The 25,060-nt window shown below is 44.1% G+C and overlaps 1 protein-coding gene across 2 annotated transcripts in view; it reads right to left on the reverse strand.

Annotated features, from left to right (window-relative positions):
- The window catches only part of GK5 (glycerol kinase 5), a 73,632-nt gene that overhangs the window by 17,143 nt on the left and 31,429 nt on the right, over window positions 1-25,060 (reverse strand). For both annotated transcript variants that reach the window (XM_069727886.1, XM_069727885.1), the window contains exons 3-10: window positions 24,809-24,884; window positions 23,773-23,866; window positions 18,027-18,158; window positions 15,981-16,056; window positions 9,307-9,368; window positions 7,771-7,844; window positions 7,628-7,688; window positions 66-192 (exon numbers count right to left, since the gene is read on the reverse strand). In XM_069727886.1, the coding sequence (XP_069583987.1) occupies window positions 66-192; window positions 7,628-7,688; window positions 7,771-7,844; window positions 9,307-9,368; window positions 15,981-16,056; window positions 18,027-18,158; window positions 23,773-23,866; window positions 24,809-24,884 (702 nt within the window). The remainder of the gene's footprint in view (window positions 1-65; window positions 193-7,627; window positions 7,689-7,770; window positions 7,845-9,306; window positions 9,369-15,980; window positions 16,057-18,026; window positions 18,159-23,772; window positions 23,867-24,808; window positions 24,885-25,060) is intronic.

The following is a 25,060-nucleotide window of genomic DNA, read 5'->3' on the forward strand; positions in this document are numbered from 1 at the left end:
TTACTAGATTTGTTGCATTAGGTTACAGAGTGTGCCCGATCTGTCAGGTAGCAGTGTGCCCATACCTGCTATTGAAGTGTGCAGATTAACTCCGGTATTGATTGTCATAAATGTTCCAGTCCCCATTGTCAATTTAACATCCCCTACATCGAAACAGCACTGACCAAACATACCAGCCTGCTGGTCTGCGACCTGTAAAAATGAAAAATTAGCAATAATTTAAGGAGGTATTCTGTTTTTGGAAAGCCCGTCTCCCCACTTTCCCAAAACTGCAGTTTGCTTTAAAGAAAATAAGCTGCGCCCCGGTGTGTGTGTATACATGTGTGTGTCAGAGTGTATATATGTGTGCGCGCGCGCGTATGTGTATATGAGAGTGTGGGTGTGTATGTATATGTGTGTGTGTATGTGTGTGTGAGAGTGTATATGTATGTGTGAGAGTATATGTGTGTGTGTGTATATGAGAGTATATGTGTGTTAGAGTATATATATGTGTGTGAGTATATATGTGTGTGAGTATATATGTGTGTGAATGTATATGTGTGTGTATATGTATGTGTGAGAGTGTATATGTGTGTGTGTGTGAGAGTGTATATGTGTGTGTATATATGAGAGTGTGTGTATGTATATGTGTGTGAGAGTATATATGTATGTGTGAGAGTATGTGTGTGTGAGTGTGTGTGAAAGTATATATGTGTGTATATGTGTGTGTGTGTGTGTGTGTGAGTGAAAGTATATATGTGTGTGTATATGTGTGTTAGAGTATATATATGTGTGTGTGTGAATATGTGTGAGTGTATATATGTGTGTGAGAGTGTATGTGTGTTTGTGTGTGAGTGCATATGTGTTTGCATATGTGTGTGCATATGTGTGTGAGAGTGTATGTGTGTATATGTGTGTGCATACGTGTGTGTGAGTGTATATATGTGTGTGTGTGTATGTGTGTATGTTTATGTGTGTGTGTGTGTGAGAGAGTATATATGTGTGTGAGTATATATGTATGTGTGAGAGTATATGTGTGTGTGAAAGTATATATGTGTGTGTATATGTGTGTTATTTAGAGTATATATATGTGTGTGTGTGTGTACATGTGTGTGTGTATGTGAGTGTATATGTATGTGTGAGTGTATATGTATGTGTGTGAGTGTGTGTGAGTATGTGAGTGTACATGTGTGTGAGAGTGTATATGTGTGTATATGTGTGTGTGAGAGTGTATGTGTGTGTATATGTGTGTGAGTGTATATATGTGTGTGAGTGTATATGTATGCGTGTGAGTGTATATATAAGTCTGTGTGAGAGTGTATATGTGTGTGTGAGTGTATATGTGTGTGTATATGTGTGTGAGAGTATATTTGTGTGTGAGTGTATATATGTGTGTGCGTGTGTGTGTGTGAGTGTATATATATGTGTGTGTGTGTGAGTGTATATATGTGTGCGAGTGTATATGTGAGTGTATATACAGTACATACCAAAAGTTTGGACACACCTTCTCATTTAAAGATTTTTCTGTATTTTCATGACTATGAAAATTGTACATTCACACTGAAGGCATCAAAACTATGAATTAACAAATGTGGAATTATATACTTAAAAAAAAAGTGTGAAACAACTGAAAATATGTCTTATATTCTAGGTTCTTCAAAGTAGCCACCTTTTGCTATGATGACTGCTTTGCACACTCTTGGCATTCTCTTGATGAGCTTCAAGAGGTAGTCACCGGGAATGGTTTTCACTTCACAGGTGTGCCCTGTCAGGTTTAATAAGTGGGATTTCTTGCCTTATAAATGGGGTTGGGACCATCAGTTGTGTTGTGCATTAGTCTGGTGGATACACAGCTGATAGTCCTACTGAATAGACTGTTAGAAATTGTATTATGACAAGAAAAAAGCAGCTAAGTAAAGAAAAATGAGTGGCCATCATTACTTTAAGAAATGAAGGACAGTCAGTCCGAAAAATTGGGAAAACTTTCAAAGTTTCCCCAAGTGCAGTGGCAAAAACCATCAAGCGCTACAAAGAAACTGGCTTACATGAGGACCGCCCCAGGAAAGGAAGACCAAGAGTCACCTCTGCTTCTGAGGATAAGTTTATCAGCGTCACCAGCCTCAGAAATCGCAGGTTAACAGCAGCTCAGATTAGAGACCAGGTCAATGCCACACAGAGTTCTAGCAGCAGACACATCTCTACAACAACTGTTAAGAGGAGACTTTGTGCAGCAGGCCTTCATGGTAAAATAGCTGCTAAGATACCACTGCTAAGGACAGGCAACAAGCAGAAGAGACTTGTTTGGGCTAAAGAACACAAGGAATGGACATTAGGACCAGCGGAAATCTGTGCTTCGGTCTCATGAGTCCAAATTTGAGATCTTTGGTTCCAACCACCGTGTCTATGTGCGACGCAGAAAAAGTGAACGGATGGACTCTACATGCCTGGCTCCCACCGTGAAGCATGGAGGAGGAGGTGTGATGGTGTTGGGGTGCTTTGCTGGTGACACTGTTGGGGATTTATTCAAAATTGAAGGCATACTGAACCAGCATGGCTACCACAGCATCTTGCAGCTGAATTCTATTCCATCCGGTTTGCGTTTAGTTGGACCACCATTTATTTTTCAACAGGACAATGACCCCAAACACACCTCCAGGCTGTGTAAGGGCTATTTGACCAAGAAGGAGAGTGATGGGGTGCTACGTCAGATGACCTGGCCTCCACAGTCACCAGACCTGAACCCAATCGACATGGTTTGTGGTGAGCAGAGTGAAGGCAAAATGGCCAACAAGTGCTAAGCATCTCTGGGAACTCCTTCAAGATTGTTGGAAGACCATTCCTGGTGACTACCTCTTGAAGCTCATCAAGAGAATGCCAAGAAGGTGCAAAGCTGTCATCAAAGCAAAAGGGTGGCTACTTTGAAGAACCTAGAATATTAGACATATTTTCGGTTGTTTCACACTTTTTTGTTAAGTATTTATTCCACATATGTTAATTCATAGTTTTGATGCCTTCAGTGTGAACGTACAATTTTCATAGTCATGAAAATACAGAAAAATCGTTAAGTGAAGTGTGTCCAAACTTTTGGTCTGTACTGTATGTGTGTGTGTATATGTGTGAGTGTATATATGTGTGTGTGAGAGTATATATGTATGTGAGTGTATATATCTGTGTGTGTGAGTGTATATGTGTGTGTGAGAGTATATATGTGTGTGTGAGTGTATATATGTGTGTGAGTATGTGTGTGAGTGTATGTATATGTGTATGTATATGTGTGTGTGAGAGTGTATATGTGTGTGTGACAGTATATATGTGTGTGAGTGTATATATGTGTGTGTGTGTGCATGTATATGTGTGTGCGTGTATGTATATGTGTGTATATGTGTGTGTCAGAGTGTATATGTGTGTGTGAGAGTGTATATGTGTGTGTGAGTGTATATGTGTGTGTATATATGTGTGTGTGTGCATGTATATATGTGTATGTGCGTGTATGTAGATTCAAAGATTCAAAGAAGCTTTATTGGCAGGACCAAATACACATCAGTTTTGCCAAAGCAAGTGTATAAAGGCAATAGGGATAGGGACTGTGGGGATGTTGGGTAGGAGCTGTAGGGGAGGTGGATGGGGCAGGTCCATTGTGGGGGCTATAGTCCATGGCATAGGGGAGGTGGATGGGGCAGGTCCAGGTTGGGGGCTATAGTCCATGGCATAGGGGAGGTGGATGGGGGCAGATCCAGGGTGGGGGCTATAGTCCATGGCATAGGGGAGGTGGATGGGGCAGATCCATTGTGGGGGGCTATAGTCCATGGCATCATAGTTCTCTTTCTCGCAGTCTATGACATTCGCTCACATACCGCGTTGCTATCTCCACTGCTCTCTCTTCTTCTCCCAGCAAGATATATGTTTTCTCTTCCTCCTTCATGGTGATGAAGTCTGGGAAGAGATGTGAGAGTCTCCTGAAGTGAGTGTCCCTCACTGCTGAGTATTTGGAGCAGTGTAGCAGGAAGTGGGTTTCGTCCTCTATGGCCTCCTGATCACAGTGTTGGCACAGTCTTTCCTCCCTGGGCTTGTAGCTCTGCGTGTGTCGGCCACATTCGATGGCCAGACTGTGGGCACTGAGTCTGTATCGGCTCAGGATCTTGCGATCTCTGGGGTCCGGGAGTTTCTCCAGATATGGGGCCAGTCTGTAGTCTCTCTGTAGGCTCCGGTACATGGTCAGTTTCTGTGAGCTGATGATATCATTCTTCCAGTCACTGACATACCTCTCCTGGCCTTCGTCTGCCATCTTCCTGATTCCGGCTTTTGTCAGGTTGTTGTGATTGGTGTTCTGGTCCGGTTGGGTTTGGCTGGGCTGTTCCGAGGGTTCTGGTTTTTCTGTTTCACCTACATGTATCAGGGCTTTATGGTGATGGGAGCTTGGATTGCTCCTATGCAGGTGAGCCCGGAATGACAGCGCCCTCTTTAGAACTGTTAGGTGTAGAGGGAATCTGCCCAGCTCGGCCCGACAAGCACTGTTGGAGGTGCTCCGATGGACCTGGAGAAGGTGCTTGCAGAATTCCAGGTGGAATATTTCTGTTGGACTGGAATCCCACTTTGACCAGTCTGGGTAGGTGTGAGGACCCCAGACTTCGCTACCATACAGGAGGATTGGGGCGATGATGGAGTCGAAGATTTTTAGCCAGACCCTCACTGGTGGCTTCAGATGGTAGAGTGTCCTTCGGAAGGCATAGAAGGTTTTGCAGGCCTTGTCTTTCAGGGTCTCTATGGCTTGTTTGAAACTCCCTGACCGGTGAATCTCTAGGCCCAGGTAGGTATATTTGTCAGTTCCTGTGAGGTCGCAGTTGTTGAGGACGAATGGTGGGTGTTGGTCTGATCTTCTCTTTCTCCTCTGGAACACCATGGTGTTGGTTTTCTTTAGGTTGACCGGTAGAGCCCAGGTGGAGCTGAATTTCTCTAGGATTTTCAGGTTGTCCTGGAGGCCTTTCTCAGTTGGTGACAGCAGCAGCAGGACATCTGCATACAGCAGGAATTTCACCTGAGCGTCGTGGAGGGTGAGTCCTGGTGCTGAGGAGGATTCCAGGGCGGTAGCCAGCTCGTTGATGTAGATGTTGAAGAGCGTTGGACTTAGGCTGCAGCCTTGTCTGACTCCGCGGCTCTGCTGGGAATAAGCCGTTCTTTTGCCGTTCACACTCACGCTGCAGCGGTTCTCGGTGTAGGAGCTTTTGATGACATCGTAGGTCTTTCCTCCTATTCCACTCTCCAGCAGTTTCAGGAATAAGCCCGGGTGCCACACTGAATCAAAGGCCTTTTTAAAGTCCACAAAGCAGGCGTATATCTTCCCATTCTTTGTATTGTAGACGTGTCTCTGAATGAGGCTGTGCAGAGTATAGATGTGGTCAGTGGTGCGGTGGTTCGGCATGAACCCTGCTTGGCTCTTGCTGAGGACGTTGTGCCCGGTGAGGAAGGTGAGGATCCTCTTGTTCAGGATACTGTTGAACAGTTTTCCCAGGTTGCTGCTGACGCATATGCCTCTGTAGTTGGCTGGGTCATACCTGTCCCCACTCTTGTGGATGGGTGTGATGAGGCCTTGGTTCCAGGTACGAGGGAAGTAGCCGGCACTCAGTACAATATTGAAGAGTTTAACCATTGCAGCCTGTATTTCTGGTGGGCTGAACTTCAGCATTTCTGGTAGGATTCCATCCAGGCCACCGGCTTTTCTACAACTTATGGAGGAGAGTCTCTCGGTTACTTTCTGTAGTGTTATAGGTGTATCCACCGGGTTTTGGAAGTTTTTGATTTTTTCCTCCATTGCTTTTAGTTTCGCCATTATGTTTTCCTGTTCTTGGCTTAGTCCTTCCTTTGGAATGTCTTTATAGAGGTCTCTGAAGTATTGGAGCCAGAGGTTGCCAATTTTGGATATGGTTGTTGTTTTTCTTGTCTTTGGTGCCCATGTGGTTCCATAGTTCCCAGAAGGAGTTGTCTTGGAGGGCGTCTTGGAGTTGGTTAAGCTTGGTAGAGATGTAACTCTGCTTCTTCCTCCTGAGGATGGTTTTGTACTGCTTTTGTATGGAGTCATAGGCTTCCCTCAGACCCAGGTGGTTGGGGTCTCTGTGTTTCTTGTTGGAGGCTGTTCTCAGGGTCTTCCGTACAGCTTTGCATTCTTTGTCAAACCAGCCATTGACCTGTGTTTCTTTTGGTCTCTTGTAGTCGACTTTTTTAAGGTCGGACAGTCTGGCCATTGCGTAGAATATATATGTGTGTGTGAGTGTGTGTGTGTGTGTGTATATATGTGTGTGTGTGTGTGTGTGTATATATATATGTGTGTGAGTGTATATATGTGTGTGAGTGTATATATGTGTGTTTGTGCATGTATATGTGTGTGTGTATGTGAGAGTGTATATGTGTGTGTGTGTGTGGGTATATATGTGTGTGTGTGCGTGTATGTATAGGTGTGTATATGTGTGTGTGTGAGTATGTGTGTGTGAGTGTATGTATATGTGTATGTATATGTGTGTGAGAGTGTATATGTGTGTGTGTGACAGTGTATATGTGTGTGAGTGTACCGTATTTTTCGGACTAAAAGACGCACTTTTTCCCCCCCAAAAAAGGGGGGAAAATGGGGGGTGCGTCTAATAGTCGCAATGCAGGCTTACCTAGGTGGCAGAGGTGCGGTGGCAGAGGTGCGGTGGCAGAGGTGCGGTTGCGGGGGTGTGGCGGCAGAGGAGGCGCAGTAAGCGGGGTCCCTTTCCCCGGTATGGTGATGCAGCAGGCCCGGTATGCAGCAGAGCCGGGTGAATCCTCTTGTTATCGGTGGTGGCAGCCATTTTCCGGAGGCCGCGCGTGCGCAGATGGAGCGCTCTGCTTCCCGGGGCTTCAGGAAAATGGCCGCCGCGATCTCCATCTGCGCACGCGCGGCCTCCCGCGGCCATTTTCCTGTAGCCCCGGGAGCAGAGCGCTTCATCTGCACACGCGCGGCCTCAGGAAAATGGCCGCGCCCACCGATAACAAGAGGATTCACCCGGCTCTGCTGCATACCGGGCCTGCTGCATCACCATACCGGGGAAAGGGACCCCGCTTACTGCGCCTCCTCTGCCGCCACACCCCCGCCACCGCACCTCTGCCACCGGACCTCTGCCACCTAGGTAAGCCTGCATGGTACGCCAGGGACCCCTCTCACGCCATACCTCTCACTGCACCTCCTGATCCCAGCACCTCCTGATCCCAGCACCTCCTGATCCCAGCACCTCCTGATCCCAGCACCTCCTGATCCCAGCACCTTCTCATCCAAGCACCTCCTCATCCCAGCATCACCCCACCTCTGCCGACACCTTGCCTCCTGTGACCCTGCTCTGCCACCGCCATAAGATACTGTAAATTCGGACAATAAGACGGACCCCCATGTTATAAAAAAATCTTTTTTTTCTGCAATTTTCACCCCAAATTTGGGGTGCGTCTTATGGTCCGGTGCGTCTTATAGTCCGAAAAATACGGTATATATGTGAGTGTATATATGTGTGTGTGTTTGTGTGTATGTATATGTGTGTGTGACAGTGTATATGTGTGTGTGTGTGACGACAGGGGTTTTCCAATAAATGGAAACCCAAGAGATAATAAATGATAGTGGTTTGATAAGTTTTGGTTCCCTCACCAATGCACGAATAGGGATTGGAGCTCCGAAAATGCTGGGATCCACTTCTCCAAAGTTGTGACTAAAGAGGTAAGAAAAGTTCAGGCCAGAGTTCATCTACACACAGGAGGTGGACTAACTAGAGGAAACCTGAGGAGCCCTACCTTGTATCCTCCACGGGAGGAAATATAGACAAGGGGATGGACAGCAGCGAGCACAGGAACGAGCTCCAGCTCATCTACAACAGAAAAACAGGCAGATAATGCCGCATTATCTCATCAATCTGATAAATTGTGAGCAATGTCCACTAGGATCCATCAGAGGTAAAAAAAAAAAAATACTTTTATGTGCTATTTAAATGCTAAATGGGTATTCATATTTCTTCCATTTATGGCTGAGATGGTAAAATCTATGTCAGACAGTATTACAGAAACAGCAGAGAGGGCTGTGCTACAGTTTCTGTAATCCCCATACACTTCTAAGGTACAAATCCACTAAGTATTTCTTCTGCATATCGTAGAGGAGAGAGAGCACATGAGTTACAGCTGGGGTCAGAAGCGTCTTCTTGGACATGTTGGGAAATTACCAAAGCTGTAATTACCCATGGAGAGCAGATTCAGACTTTATTTCTCAGATATCCTTTAGATAATGAGAAAGGCGACCTGATAGCCATGGGTAACTTTGTTGAATTTCCTTAGCACCAGTTTCCACACATCTCCAAGCTTCCTAAACATTGCAATGTGCGCTCTCCTCATCCATATTTTGTGTTTTTCCAAGAGGACATGGATGGTAGATGTCAGGCGATAGCTGATGATTAGTGATGAGCGAATATACTCGTTGCTCGGGTTTTCCATAGCACGCTCGGGTGTCCTCCGAGTATTTGTTTGTGTTCGGAGATTTAGTTTTCATCGCCTCAGCTGAATGATTTACAGCTATTAGCCAGGCTGAGTACATGTGAGGGTTCCCTAGCAACCAGGCAACCCCCACATGTACTCAGCCTGGCTAATAGCTGTAAATCATTCAGCTGAGGCGATGAAAACTAAATCTCCGAACACAAACAAATACTCGGAGACCACCCGAGCGTGCTATGGAAAACCCCAGCAACGAGTACACTCGCTCATCACTACTGATGATGTACAGAAACACACTTCCTCAGACGATAGGGTTTAAAGTCTTTACCAATATGTACGATCACAACGCGTTTCAAAACCAGCCCGTCTCCTTCATCAGGTCTTTTGTTCAGAGTTAACCTATTTTACTATTTGGTGCCTTTATGGCTTCTTAAACTTTACATTCACACAGAATTTACATGTTATACCTGATGAACAAACCGGTCTGGCTCTGAAACGCGTTGTGACTGTCACATGAGTATACGGCTTTACACCCCATCTACTGAGTAGGTGTGTCTGAATACCCGGTATCGCCTAACATCCACTGTCCGTCCTGCTGGAAAAACACAGTTCAACCTATTCGTGTGAGACATATACAACTACTGTATGTGCTTATACAATTTTTGGGAAGATGCCGCCAGCTTTAGTGGTCCAAATCACCTGAGCAAGTCAAGTTAGTTGTGCACTCAGCACATCTACACCAGGTTAGTGCATCACAGTAATCCTCAACCCCCACATCATCTGCAGGTGGTGCGATATGCCACCTTCTGTTTTTTTCACATAATACATCCATGTTTGGTGGCTACTTACCAGGTAAGGATCAAAAATTGCTGTGCCACTTGCATTTGAAAAGTCTGTTGCATGTACAGAGCCTGAAACAGAGAAAAAGAAACCTTGCATTCACAAACAATTTGGGCGTTTAGGACTCAATTGTGCTGTGTGAGGCCTTGTGCTTATGGTAGGCACATATTCATTAGCTGTACATTTCAGAATGGAACACAAAAATAGGCTTAAAGCCCCACTCCAGCATTTTTTTTTATTGCACTGCTGGAATGGTGCTTTAAAATGTTAGTCCCCTGCCCCATGTCTCATACTCCCCTGCCACCGCATTCATCCTTTTCCGTCGTTGATATGGTCAGTCTCCGACGAAAAGTGACCTGCCGGCAGCCCCAGTATTTCACGGAGCGCGCCAGAGGTCACTCTTCAGTACATCTCTATGAGGGGTTCGTTCTCGCTCTCATAGACTTGCACCGAGAGCTTGTGACGGAACTTCTAGCCAGTCAGAAGTTCCGGGCACAAGATGGCGTCGCAAGACCGGTGTGGCGCTGGTGAAAGCGAGTATAAGGCCGGCGTCACACACAGCGTAAAACAATACGGTCCGTATATTACGGCCGTAATACGCTGAAAAGTCCCGAAAAAAGTGGTCCGTAGCTCCTCCGTAGGCAGGGTGTGTCAGCGTTTTTTGCGCATGGCATCCTCCGTATGTAATCCGTATGGCATCCGTACTGCGTGGTTTTCTCGCAGGCTAGCAAAACCAACATACCGCTATAGAAGTGATCCATGTGTCCCAAAAAGAAAAGAAAATATATATATACTGTCTATATATATATATATATATATATATATATATATATATATATATATATATATATATATATATATATATATATATATATATATATATATATGTCAGTAGACACATATATTAGAGAGAAAAGCCGGTAATTCAGTGCGGTGTACAGTAAAATCACACTGACAGCTTACAGTAGAATAGGTAGAATAAATGTGTACACATAGAATAGGTATATATATATATATATATATATATATATATATATATATATATATATATATATATATATATATATATATATATGTCAGTGAGACACATATATGTATATATATTAATATTTATTCCAGCGCTATACAGCTTGAAAGCCGGTAATTCAATTACCGGCTTTTTCTTTCTCCTTCCTAAAACCCGACATGATTTGAGACATGGTTTACATACAGTAAACCATGTCTTCTCTCCATTTTTTTTGCAGATTCCACACTACTAATGTCAGTAGTGTGTATCTGCAAAATTTGACCATTCTAGCTCTTAAAATAAAGGGTTAAATGGCGGAAAAAATTGGCGTGGGCTCCCGCGCAATTTTCTCCGCCAGAGTAGTAAAGCCAGTGACTGAGGGCAGATATTAATAGCCTGGAGAGGGTCCACGGTTATTGGCCCCCCCCTGGCTAAAAATATCTGCCCCCAGCCACCCCAGAAAAGGCACATCTGGAAGATGCGCCTATTCTGGCACTTGGCCACTCTCTTCCCATTCCCGTGTAGCGGTGGGATATGGGGTAATGAAGGGTTAATGCCACCTTGCTATTGTAAGGTGACATTAAGCCTAATTAATAATGGAGAGGCGTCAATTATGACACCTATCCATTATTAATCCAATTGTAGTGAAGGGTTAAATAAAACACAAACACATTATTTAAAATTATTTTAATGAAATAAAAACAATGGTTGTTGCAGTATTTTATTCAACGCCCAATCCAGTCACTGAAGACCCTCGTTCTGTGAGTAAAAAAACATAATAAACCAACAATATACTTACCCTCCGCAGATCTGTAACGTCCAACGATGTAAATCCTTCTGAAGGGGTTAAAACATTTTGCAGCAAGGAGCTGTGCTAATGCAGGCTGCTCCTCGCTGCAAAACCCCAGGGAATGAGGCTAAAAATAGATCAATGATCTATATTTAGCTTCATTTGCGGTGAGGCGCCCTCTGCTGGCTGTTCATAGATCGTGGGAAATTACCTAGAAAGCCTGGGAGCTTTCTAAGTAATTTCCCACGATCTATGAACAGCCAGCAGAGGGCGCCTCACCGCAAATGAAGCTAAATATAGATCATTGATCTATTTTTAGCCTCATTCCCTGGGGTTTTGCAGCGAGGAGCAGCCTGCAATAGCACAGCTCCTTGCTGCAAAATGTTTTAACCCCTTCAGAAGGATTTACATCGTTGGACGTTACAGATCTGCGGAGGGTAAGTATATTGTTGGTTTATTATGTTTTTTTACTCACAGAACGAGGGTCTTCAGTGACTGGATTGGGCGTTGAATAAAATACTGCAACAACCATTGTTTTTATTTCATTAAAATAATTTTAAATAATGTGTTTGTGTTTTATTTAACCCTTCACTACAATTGGATTAATAATGGATAGGTGTCATAATTGACGCCTCTCCATTATTAATTAGGCTTAATGTCACCTTACAATAGCAAGGTGGCATTAACCCTTCATTACCCCATATCCCACCGCTACACGGGAATGGGAAGAGAGTGGCCAAGTGCCAGAATAGGCGCATCTTCCAGATGTGCCTTTTCTGGGGTGGCTGGGGGCAGATATTTTTAGCCAGGGGGGGGGCCAATAACCGTGGACCCTCTCCAGGCTATTAATATCTGCCCTCAGTCACTGGCTTTACTACTCTGGCGGAGAAAATTGCGCGGGAGCCCACGCCAATTTTTTCCGCCATTTAACCCTTTATTTTAAGAGCTAGAACGGTCAAATTTTGCAGATACACACTACTGACATTAGTAGTGTGGAATCTGCAAAAAAAATGGAGAGAAGACATGGTTTACTGTATGTAAACCATGTCTCAAATCATGTCGGGTTTTAGGAAGGAGAAAGAAAAAGCCGGTAATTGAATTACCGGCTTTCAAGCTGTATAGCGCTGGAATAAATATTAATATATATACATATATGTGTCTCACTGACATATATATATATATATATATATATATACCTATTCTATGTGTACACATTTATTCTACCTATTCTACTGTAAGCTGTCAGTGTGATTTTACTGTACACCGCACTGAATTACCGGCTTTTCTCTCTAACAGCGCTGCGTATTTCTCGCAAGTCACACTGCTTGTCCGTGTGTAATCCGTATTTTTCACGCTTCCATAGACTTTCATTGGCGTATTTCTTGCGCAGTACGGTGACAAACGCAGCATGCTGCGATTTTGTACGGCCGTAGAAAGCCGTATAATACTGATCAGTAAAATACGGCAAATAGGAGCAGGGGCATAGAGAATAATTGTGCCGTATTTTTTGCGAGTTTTACGGACGTAGATTCTGCGCTCTTACGTCCGTAAAACTCGCATGTGTGACGGCGGCCTAAGACCGAGGGCGGGAAGCTTACATTTAAAGCGCCACTCCAGTGCTGAAAAAAAGAAAAACCACTTGAGTGGTGCTTTAATAATAACATCGGAAGCTCAGTGAGTCAGCCTGAATGTCACAGAACTCGAAAAAATGACTGAACACTCTAAAAACATAACCTTTACTCAAATCGGCATAAAAATGTAATCATGTAGTACCAGCCCAGTGAACAGCATAACCTATTATTACTTTGGCCTGGCCAGTGCCATGTAACCTTCCTAGTTTATAGCTGTGAGTATATAGCACTATAGCTAGCTCCATTTCTCACTTTTCCAATGACTATACACTCCTGTTTTTTTTGTTTTTTTTTTATTTTGAAGCCCCCTGATGAGTCCATCACATGCCACGTTGGGGCCATTGATTAGGGACAGGTTCCAGTTTGGGCCCCCCCCCCCGCCTGTCACAAGGAGATCGTAACCAATGTTAGGACATTAGGTATAATAGGGAGAGGCCCCCTTTATGTGTACACTGGATCCCTGCCTGACCACAGCATGACAGGACTCAGTTCATGTCTATACTGCTCAGCTGTGCTTTTCTTGTTTTTCTGATGGACCCCATGGATGACCATGCTGAAGTCTGTTACGGTGGTTCTCAGTTCCCTTCAGCGATTCCTACATGTAGGAGGATGACTAGTACCGGTCTTTGAGAGTTGGATGTCATTTCATGGCTGGTGTTCTCCTCTTGCATTGTGGAGGCACATGCATCCACTGGTATTGTAGGTGGAAGTCTACGCGCCCTCTCAGTATTGCGAGTATGGATATGTCTAATTGTGGCTACGTTGTTTTAGTGCAATATTTTTTAGAGTTCTGTAAATTCAGCATGTGCCTGTTCTTTTTGGTGTCAGCCGTTCAACTTACAGTTAATAAAATACATTTCAATATGAAAAACAAAGGGCCCGGATTCATCAAAACTTTCAAGACAGAATTCTGGAGTAAAAGCTTTGAAAAATCACAACAACGTGGAGCTGCACCTCAATTTTGAGACTCCTTGCATCTTCACGCCCGTTTCTCCCAGATACGTTGAAATGGGAAGAGCTGGAGTGGATCAGGGGCACGACGACCGACGCTCGTCAAATTCATGAAAAACAGTGGTGTTCGCTATGCTAGAAATCTTACTCTAGCAAGGGTTGGAGTAGGATTTGTGCATACAGAGGTGCACATAACTTCTGATTTATGAAGCGGCATGCAACTCTTCACAAAGTCTAAATCCAGTATGCCCCCTCATCAAGACCTGCACGGATGAATAACTGTCCTGATGTATCAGGTCCAAAGTGTTCTCTTAAAGTAGCAATCCATTTTTTATTTAAATTAATCCTGCCCTAGCCCCCACTATATATAATTCAGCTGCCATTACTAGTGATGAGCGAGTGTACTCGTTGGTCGGGTTTTCGCGAGCACGCTCGGGTGATCTTCGAGTATTTGTTAGTGCTCGGAGATTTAGTTTTAGTTGCAGCAACTGCATGGCTTGTGACTATTAGCCAGCTTGATTACATGTGGGGATTCCATAGCAACCAGGCAACCCCCACATGTACTCAGGCTGGCTAGTAGCTGTAAATCATTCAGCTGCATCAACAAAAACTAAATCTCCAAACACTAACAAATACTCGGAGACCACCCGAGCGTGCTCTGGAAAACCTGAGCAACGAGTACACTCGCTCATCACTAGCCATTACCCTTTTTAGTGGTCCCTTTTTATCTGGAAGTGCTTGGTGTACTCCTCAGTTAGGTCATGTGATCTCAGTGCCACCCCCCCTTTCCTGTGAATTACAAGGATTTGATGTTCTATGCTGGGGTGCACCATCTCGATCAATAGAACATCCTGTATGATGAAATTGTATGGAATGTACCACTAAAGTTATCCACAGGAGAAATTCATGGTATACTCGTCAGTTTAGTTATGGGATCACATGGTGACCCACTCATAAATACATGATTCTATGTTCCGTGAAGGGGGTCACCAGAACTGCCAGGATGATGCAACTGCATGGACTGAACCCCTGAAGTTCTCCAGGATAAAATAGAGTGAGGGGCAGAAACTCATTATGATGATGACTGCACAGCTCCTGTCATACAGAATATCACAGATCACAGTTCTGTCTCCCTGATTGTACACTTTCAATATATTAGTTTATTGAGCGGAATATACAGAGAGGGATAATCATATGTCACCCCATCAGACAGAGATAGTACTGATTCCAGCTGCTAATGTGAAGCTTTACTAAAGCACCATGAGATTTACTACTTGATGTTTTGGTTTCCACATGTAAAGCCCCACATACTTTAGATTTAGGGCCCCTGCAGATGAACATAAGAGGAATCGTCAGTTTCATCCAGCATATTTGGACAATTTTTTTTCAAATTTTCATCCGTGTGACATCTGTTTTTATACACCTACACTAAAAAATGTACATGATCAAATACAGTTTCCTAGGATTGTAAAAGAAATATATCCATAAAAATGGGATGCTAGTCAACTGGTCCATGTGGGAATGATTTTTTTTTTATTTTTAACACATCCATTGGTTAAATTTGGGGCGTCTCATGGACATTTGGACAGAAGGAAAAAATCGTTCATCTGAACATCCTTAGGCTATGTGCACACGTAGGAAATGTGGTGCAGAATTTTCTGCACTAAATCTGCATCTCCTGGCAGAATCCGCAGGTGCGGTTTTGATGCGTTTTTTATGCGGTTTTAGTGCATTTTTTGTGCGGAATTGATGCGGATTTTGTGCAGTTTTTGTGCAGATTTTACCACTGTGGATTTCTATTAGGCTATGTGCACAAGTTGCGGGTTAGGCTTAGGAATCTCTGGTGCGGATTCTGCCTCTCCTGGCAGAAAACGCACCTGCAGTTCCGCAGCGATTTTTGTGCGTTTTTGCTGCAGTTTTCTTGCAGATTTGCTGCGGTTTTTACCCCTGCGGTTTTCTATAATGGAATGGGTACAAAAACGCTGCAGATTCACAAAAAAGAAGTGACATGCTACTTCTTTTAAACCGCAGTGTTTCCGCAGCGGATTTTCCGCAAAGTGTGCACAGCTTTTTATTTTCTCATTGATTTACATTGTACTGTAAATCAATTGCGGATCTGCAGCGTTTCTGCACCTCAAAAAACGCTGCGGATCCGCAGAGAATCCGCAACGTGTGCACATAGCCTAAATCTGCATCGTGTGCGCATACCCTAATTCTGTGCTCTCCGAGTGCCATTTCATAAAAAATTGAATAACACACACTGAGTTGATACGCCCATCGGCAAGAGCCTTTAGGCAGCACTTACCTTTAGTGAGTTTATATAGTAGCCATGTGTCGATGGTACCAAAGCAACAATTATTCTCTTCTGCTGCTTGGCGCACCTAAAAAGTTAAAAGAAAAAACACAAAAGCAATATAATGTTAAAAATTGCAACAAAAAAAGTCTTGACTTGATATTATACAAGCGGCCATCACTAGCAGGAACTCATTGCATGAAGAATTATACAGCTGCCACTGACCTCTTCAATGAGGCAATAAGGAGTAGGGGTAGGGGCCTGAACTCCCCCTACTGGAGGTCACAGACATCCAATAAATAGCGGTTAGGGGTACTTGAGACCCCCATTATTGTAATTGTAAGAATGGCACCAGAGGGACTTGCAACAATTATATACCATTAAATAAATGTACATGGTTGAAAAAGCCCTTTAAAAGAAAAAAAAATTGCAGTTTTTACAAGTGGTACTTGGAAGTAGTTTTCTATGTTCTGCAGTGAATGCTGGTGCTCAGTTATGAAGTTGCATATTGTATTGTATGGATATTTTATACCAAATGTGAGTACTGGAAATTTAAGGAATACAGGCTAGGTTCTTGTCAAACCAAGTTAACAGCCTTCTTTTAGTATTTTAATATAAACTATGTGTAAATCTGCTTTTTTTTGTAAACTTGAGATAAACGTTTCGTCCCTTTCTACAAACGCTTCAGTGCATGATCACTGCAATCAGGTAAAAGGTTCTCCGGGAGTCATTCACCACATGAGGCGAGTTCACGGACTTGATTGCCAACCAAATGTATGAGTTTACATTATGAAAAAGTACGTGGAGAAGGGGGACATCGTCATTAAATGTTACTAAGGCAAAAAGAAGCGTATGCTGGGGCGAAGCGGCTGTTGCTCATTTAATCTGTGTCTCTTTTCCACATCCGATGACTGATTAAAATGGGTTTTCTTTTGTAACGCCTGTGGTGAGAGACGCTTTCTCTGTGCTTTATACTCTACCCTATAGGCATATATGAGGCTGTAGAATTCAGGTTAGGAGACTAAGAAGAAAATCGTGCTCGTAGCATGGTAGGAGGTCAGAAATACAAATCACAACAGAGATATAAATAGATTAATCTTTATTATTTATTGCATGGTAACAATATATTAAAATTAATTAGATATTAAAAACAATTTCATTATATATACATGTATGTAATATTTTGTAAAGACTGAATATATGACCTATATGTGTACATATACAGTATATATACAGTCACTTACTTTGATATATATGCGGTACTAAGTGGATAGTCAGTGTACACTCCCTGACGAAGGAGCTAAGTGTCTGAAACGCGCGTCGGGGTGCGTCATACCGCACTGGCTATCCACTTAGTACCGCATATATATCAAAGTAAGTGACTGTATATATTGTTTTAACTAGCAGCACCTTATATACCTTAAGCTTTTTTGCACTTATTGAACTAGCACTTTTTCCACTACAGCGCTTTAGTTGGTGCTCCTTTTATAAGCGTATTGCTATATATTATTGCACATATAGGTCTTTTTTGCACATTTTGCCAGATATACCCCTATATATTTTTTTAGCGCCTTTTTTCTATATATTCAGTCTTTACAGGTATAAAAACACATATAATGGTAGCCAAATAGGTATGAGCACAAAATGTTACATACATGTATATATAATGAAATTGTTTTTAATATCTAATTAATTTTAATATATTGTTACCATGCAATAAATAATAAAAATTAATCTATTTATATCTCTGTTGTGATTTGTATTTCTGACCTCCTACCATGCTACGAGCACGATTTTCTTCTTAGTGTCTAGTAGTGTTATACTACACTTTTGACACATTGGTGTGTTGGGGTACCTTGATTTTATATCATGTTATTTATATTTCTATATTTTTTATATTTTGGAGATTTTATATATATTATACCCTTATATATCTAGTGTGTTTTAATTATAGGTTAGGAGACTCGCAGAGTTCTGGACACTGCAAGCAGCAGAGGTTGCCATCATGAGGCGGCATCTATAAGTTGCTGGAAACCTTAGTCCTCATCTCAGCTTTACCTCAGGAATGTTTTGTAAGACCCAGACCAGCCTTAAGGACACGTGCTGAGTGGTGAAATTTATCAGGCTGGCTGCCAAAAAACGTTTTCTTCGTGTGAAGAAGTGCAGGAATTTGCAGGAACCATGGACAGCCTGAAAAACAAGAATGAATAAGATATAAAAATCCAGGGGCACAATTACTTGCAGGTTCCTTCATGATAGGTGATGTGTCAGTAAGTATAAACTGCAGATCGTCGTTCCCAACACTTTTCTGGTATGAGCAGGTGAAGCCTATTCTTCATGGAAGGTCAAGGCATACAGATATGAAGGACACTTTCTCTAGCCCTGCTTTATGGTGCTGAAGATCTCCGCTGTTAATCAGTGAACTGTGGCCTGTATGGTTTACTTCCAGAGGTTGAAAATCCACAGCTGATACGTGGAGATCACACATGTGTGATGGCGCAAGACAAGATACAACTCTGCTACCGGCAGAGACCAGGACATCGTCATCTCCGGGAGCAAACAATCAGGGCGGCTATTCTGCTGTCCTGTGGTCAGACTCCCTACTAATCAGAGGTCATCATTACTTGGCATGGGAGTGCTCAGGGGCATTAATACTTGATAAGGGGCCATTTAGGAAGCATTATTACTGTTTAAAGGAGGCACTGAAGGAGCAATATTACTTTATAAGCTTCACTCGGGTCATTGCTACTTTATAAGTGATAAGTCGTGGTATATGTAATTTATAAAGGGGCACTATTGCTTTAAAGTAGGAATATGTGGCCCTATTACTTTGTAAGGGAGCACCTGTGGCACTATTAGTTCTTTATAAGGGGCACCTGATGTATTATTACTGTATGAGTGGGAACTATAACCTGCAAAGGGGCACACAGGGAGCTTCCAAATTTTCTTCTAATAGAAGGTGGCTCTCAGAGCTGAATGTAGCTCTTCAAATAAGAAAGCTTGGAGACTAGAGATAGGCGGACACCTGGATGTTCGAGTCTGGCCGAACAGTTACAAAAAGTTCGGCTTCGGGTACCTTAACAGTACCCAAACCCGGACCCCATTCATTTGAATGGGGGGCCCGAACATCCAGTGTTTGCCATGCAGTCATGTGCATGGCATTCATCACTGCTGTACTTTCATCATCCTCATCACCACCTGTATCCTCTAATCAAGCTGTTTTGTCTACCCACAGGTATGCTGCGGTCCATCTACTCTGCCTTTCCTGCAATGTGTGTTTATGTGAACTGCATATAATTCCCACCTGGTATGCTTTGCTTACCCATTGTTTTCTATCCATTCGTATTTCACTTCCCTTGCTTCTTGCTTGCATACCTGAGTGGCCATCTACCCCACCCCCTCTTTATGACCTGGCTTAACTGTGAACATGTGCTCTAGACACACACGCCCACATCCTCCCTCTCAGCTGTGAGCCCTTAGGTGCCCATAAATTCATAGCCATGAGTCTGACCAGACGTGTCTGACCATCTTAGAAATTGCATTTTTAAATTGCTATGAATTAGACTAGAATTGGACTGGAATTGACTGGAAGGTAAAGGAATAGAAAACCACTATAATGTTTCGGTTTCTTTTCACATTCACCCCCATACTACTCTATTTCTTCCTATCTCCTGTAGTCCCTCCACCCAGTAAAGAACTAGTCATTTCTCCCTCCATCCTCCCCAGTCATCTCACCTCCTCCACAGAACTATTCCTCCACATACAATCCTTTCTCGCCAGGCACACACGGCCACATCATGACCTATCCAGCTCACACCTTCTAACGCTCTGTCTGCTGCTCCTCATTGCTGGCGACATATCCCCAAATCCTGGCCCTCCTCATCACATCCCCACACTCATTTCTAATCCCCTGCCACGATCCTCTACACGTCCTCGCAACCACAGTAACCTCATACCCATTCATCCTGCCCCCACTCCCCCAATTTCCCTATCTGGAGCACTATGGAACGCACGCTCTGTCTGCAATAAACTTCCATTTATCCATGACCTCTTTATCAATAACAAACTCTCCTTCCTCGGCATCACTGAAACCTGGCTCACCCCTTCTGACACAGCCTCCCCTGCGGCACTCTCTTACGGTGGCTTCCACCTTTCTCACACACCCCGCCCCAGCAGCAAGCATGGCGGAGGAGTTGGTTTTCTCCTGTCAGATAACTGCTCCTTCGCCCCAATCCCACTGCCACCCTCTGTTATCCTCCCTTCCTTTGAGGTGCACTCTGTGCGCATCTACTCCCCCTCCAACCTCCAACTGGCTGTCATCTACCGTCCCCCAGGGCCAGCCACCACCTTCTTCGACCACTTCACCACCTGGCTACTCCACTTCCTCGCCGCTGACATCCCCACTATCATCATGGGCGACTTCAACATCCCCATTGACACTTCCCTCTCAGCTGCCACTAAACTTCTAACTCTCACTTCCTCCTTTGGCCTCACTCAATGGTCTTCTACAGCCACCCACAAAGATGGTCACACACTGGACCTCATTCTCACCCGCCTCTGCTCCCTATCTAACCTCTCAAACTCACCTCTTCCTCTTTCTGACCACAACCTACTTACATTCTCTTCCCTTTCCACTCCTTGTCTACAACCCCCACCCCACAAACTCTCACACCCTCGCAGAAATCTTAAACACCTTGATCTTCACTCACTCTCTGAATCCCTCCTCCCTCTCACAGACATAAGCTCCCTACACAATGCGGATGATGCTGCCGCTCTATATAACACCACAATAGCTGCAGCTTTGGAATCTCTTGCCCCTCTCACACATACCAAAGCTCGCAAAATCAACAGACAACCCTGGCACACCAGCATGACAAAAGAACTGAGGCGAGCTTCCAGAGCTGCTGAGCGCAGATGGAAAAGATCCCACTCCATCGAGCACTTCATCGCATTCAAACAGTCCCTCACTGCTTTCAAAACCATGCTCGCCACAGCAAAACAAACCTACTTCTCATCTCTCATATCCTCCCTGTCTCACAACCCCAAACAGTTATTCAACACCTTCAACTCTCTCCTCCGTCCCCCAGCACCTCCTCCCTCCCCACTCATCTCAGCTGAAGACTTCGCCTCATTTTTCAAGCAGAAAATTGAGAACATCAGAGACAATTTTAGTAAACAACCCCCAGAACCCTTCCTCCCAACTACCCAGCCCTCCACCTCCAAAACCAACTTCTCCACCATTACAGAAGACGGACTCTCCACTCTACTCTCAAGATCGCATCTCACCACCTGTGCACTTGACCCACTCCCATCCCACTTCATCCCAAACCTCACCACAGTCTTCATCCCAACCCTAACCCATCTCTTTAACCTATCACTAACAACTGGCATTTTCCCCTCAAGCTTTAAACATGCCACAATCACACCTATCCTCAAAAAGCCCTCTCTTGACCCATCCTCTGTATCTAGCTATCGCCCTATATCACTTCTCCCCTTTGCCTCAAAACTACTGGAACAACATGTCCATATTGAACTGTCCTCCCATCTATCTTCCTGCTCCTTCTTCGACCGCTTTCAATCAGGCTTCCGGTCACACCACTCCACTGAAACTGCCCTAACTAAGGTCACCAATGACCTATTAACCGCCAAGAGCAAGCGACACTACTCTGTCCTCCTCCTCCTGGACCTGTCCTCTGCCTTTGACACAGTGGACCATTCCCTGCTGCTGCAGACCCTCTCATCCCTTGGCATCACAGAATTGGCCCTATCCTGGATCTCATCATACCTAACTGACCGTACATTCAGCGTCTCCCACTCACACACCACCTCCTCACCTCGCCCCCTATCTGTCGGAGTCCCGCAAGGTTCAGTTCTAGGACCCCTGCTCTTCTCCATCTACACCTTTGGCCTGGGACAGCTCATAGAATCTCACGGCTTTCAGTATCATCTCTATGCTGACGACACACAGATCTACATCTCTGGACCAGATATCACCTCCCTACTAACCAGAATCCCTCAATGTCTGTCTGCTATTTCATCCTTCTTCTCCACTAGATTTCTAAAACTTAACATGGACAAAACAGAATTCATCATCTTTCCCCCATCTCACGCGATCTCCCCAACGAACCTATCCATTACAGTAAACGGCTGCCCACTCTCCCCAGTCCCACAAGCCCGCTGTCTTGGGGTAATCCTTGACACTGATCTCTCCTTTAAACCACATATCCAAACCCTTTCCACTTCCTGCCGCCTCCAACTCAAAAATATTTCACGGATCCGCACATTCCTAAACCAAGAATCTGCAAAAACCCTAGTCCATGCCCTCATCATCTCCCGCCTTGACTACTGTAACCTCCTGCTCTGTGGCCTCCCCTCTAACACTCTTGCACCCCTCCAATCTATTCTAAACTCTGCTGCCCGACTAATCCACCTGTCCCCCCGCTATTCCCCGGCCTCTCCCCTCTGTCAATCCCTGCACTGGCTCCCCATCACCCAGAGACTCCAGTACAAAAGCCTAACCATGACATATAAAGCCATCCACAACCTGTCTCCTCCATACATCTGTGACCTCGTCTCCCGGTACTTTCCTGCACGCAACCTCCGATCCTCACAAGATCTCCTTCTCTACTCCCCTATTATCTCCTCTTCCCACAATCGCATACAAGATTTCTCTCGTGCATCCCCCCTACTCTGGAATGCTCTACCACAACATATCAGACTCTCGCCTACCATCGAAACCTTCAAAAAGAACCTGAAGACCCACCTCTTCCGACAAGCCTACAACCTGCAGTAACCACCGATTGACCAAACCGCTGCACGGCCAGCTCTACCCTCACCTACTGTATCCTCACCCATCCCTTGTAGATTGTGAGCCCTCGCGGGCAGGGTCCTCTCTCCTCCTGTACCAGTTGTGACTTGTATTTTTCAAGATTATTGTACTTGTTTTATTATGTATACCCCTCCTCACATGTAAAGCGCCATGGAATAAATGGCGCTATAATAATAAATAATAATAATAATAATAATAACAGCCTGGCAAACAACGCTTATGATCGGCGGTAAAATAATCACAGACGGTCAGACAACCGCGATTTCCAAACAGTCAAATAACAGTGTGAGTGCACAGCTGTGATCAGAGGTATAAAGTTCACCTCCGGTCACTGGTGTCAGCTGATGGGACTACTGCTCCCACTAAATAATAAATAAAAAAAAATAAAAATAAACAGCGTGTGTTCCCCTGTATTTTTGATAACCACTCACAGCTGGGGGCTGCAACCCTCAGCAGTCAGCTTTAGCAAGGCTGGTTATCAAGAATAGAGGGATCCCCACACTGTATTTTTTTAAATTATTTAAATAAATAATTTAAAAAAAAAAACGGAGTGGGGTCCCCCCATTTTTGACAACCAGCCATGCTACAGCAGACAGCTGTGGGCTTGGGATTCTTAGGCTGGTAAGGGGCCATGGATATTGCCCCTCCAGCCTAAAAATAGCAGCCCGCAGCTGCCCAGAAAAGGTACATCTATTAGGTGCGCTCTTCCCACTTGCACTGTAGGGGTGGCAAGTGAGGTTCATATTCGTGTTTTTTTTTTGTATTGTCCGGTGACACCAGATTAGTAATGGAGAGGCGTCTATAAGACACCTATCCATTACTAATACTATAGTTGTATTGTAAACAAAGACACAGAATAAATAATTTTATCTTTCACTAACTTAACTGTTCACGATAACAGTAATTTTGACCAGGGGTACCCAAAGTTTTACATGCCACTGTTCATAGATATTTAAGTGCAGAAGAAGCCATTACCTTTAACAATAAAGAGCTGTTCCAGGAGCTGACCAAGTCTGCCGCCCGCATGTCCTGCCAGCTGATGAAGTTATGAAAAGGCTCTCCAGTCTTCCTGAAAACATGATGAGATGTGAAGATAGGAACTCCCCTCCCCCCAAAAAAAACAAACATGACTAACGGACCAAGGATATGGGCAACCCACAATACAAATAAAGGACATATACGTACCCAATATGTATTTTGATTATTACTCTCCTAGAATCTTTCAGTTTTTCCAGACAGGGGTGTGAAAGCAAAAAATGGCTGATAACCGTTTGCCCAGTGAACCGTATTGACTTATAATAGGGTTCGTTAAATTTACTCTGCAGTGTCCGTCATTTTAATAATAAAAATGGGTTTCAAATGTTCAGGTGAAATATGCCGATGTGCGCAATGAAGGGTATATATAGCCCAGTGGAGCTAGAGGGTAAGCTCACCAGCCTAACTATGGCGGTGGGAGACATCTAGACCTAAAGTGAACCCGACAGCTGATACATGCCCCGATCTGTGGTCTGAATGTATCAGGCATTGGCTGTTTGATCTCAACCAGGTGTGTTGGACTCTGAAACGTTGCACTTCTTCTCCAGGAGAACCACAAAGATTAACTTTGTGGTTTTATGGAGAAGTTGTAATACTTCGAAATGCGTTGAGAATAAACCGCACTGACAAATATCCTTGGTTGACCCCGACTCCTTGTTCGGTTGTCCACCAGCAGCGCACATTACTCGCTATCTCTCCTATCTCTCTCTACTCTCCTATCACCTGCATTACTACGTTGGATCTAACAACCAGAGGGACTGCAGCAGCTGGAACCATATTTGATACCTTCTCAACCCTACACAACCCCATGAGGCGAGCGGCACCGCCTCTGATTACCGCGTTACATTGGATAACACCCTAAAGCGCTTTCTTTGTTGCCCGGTATTATCCCAGCACCATCTGCGGACTCCCTGTAGGACAAGGCTTCCTTTGCCGGGAACCTGCCACATTTCGTATCGCACTTCTCACAACTTACTTGTTCCAGGTAATGAAAGTTGCCCTTTGTGTGGAGATCCCAAGACCAGCGACTTGACTCAAATGGATACCCGAATCTGTGGAGACATATTAGGGGCCCGATTTATTATTACATTTGAGTTTTTATTATCTGGTCTTTGCCGTTTTTCATCTACACCTTATTCTACTATTAAATTGCGCCCGTTTTACCCCTCACCGAGAAGAACACTTTCCGTTTTTTGAGTTTTTCTTTCTTCCTCTCTTTCTTCCCAGA

Source organism: Ranitomeya imitator, chromosome 5, assembly GCF_032444005.1.
Source record: "Ranitomeya imitator isolate aRanImi1 chromosome 5, aRanImi1.pri, whole genome shotgun sequence".
Taxonomy (NCBI): Eukaryota; Metazoa; Chordata; class Amphibia; order Anura; family Dendrobatidae; genus Ranitomeya; species Ranitomeya imitator.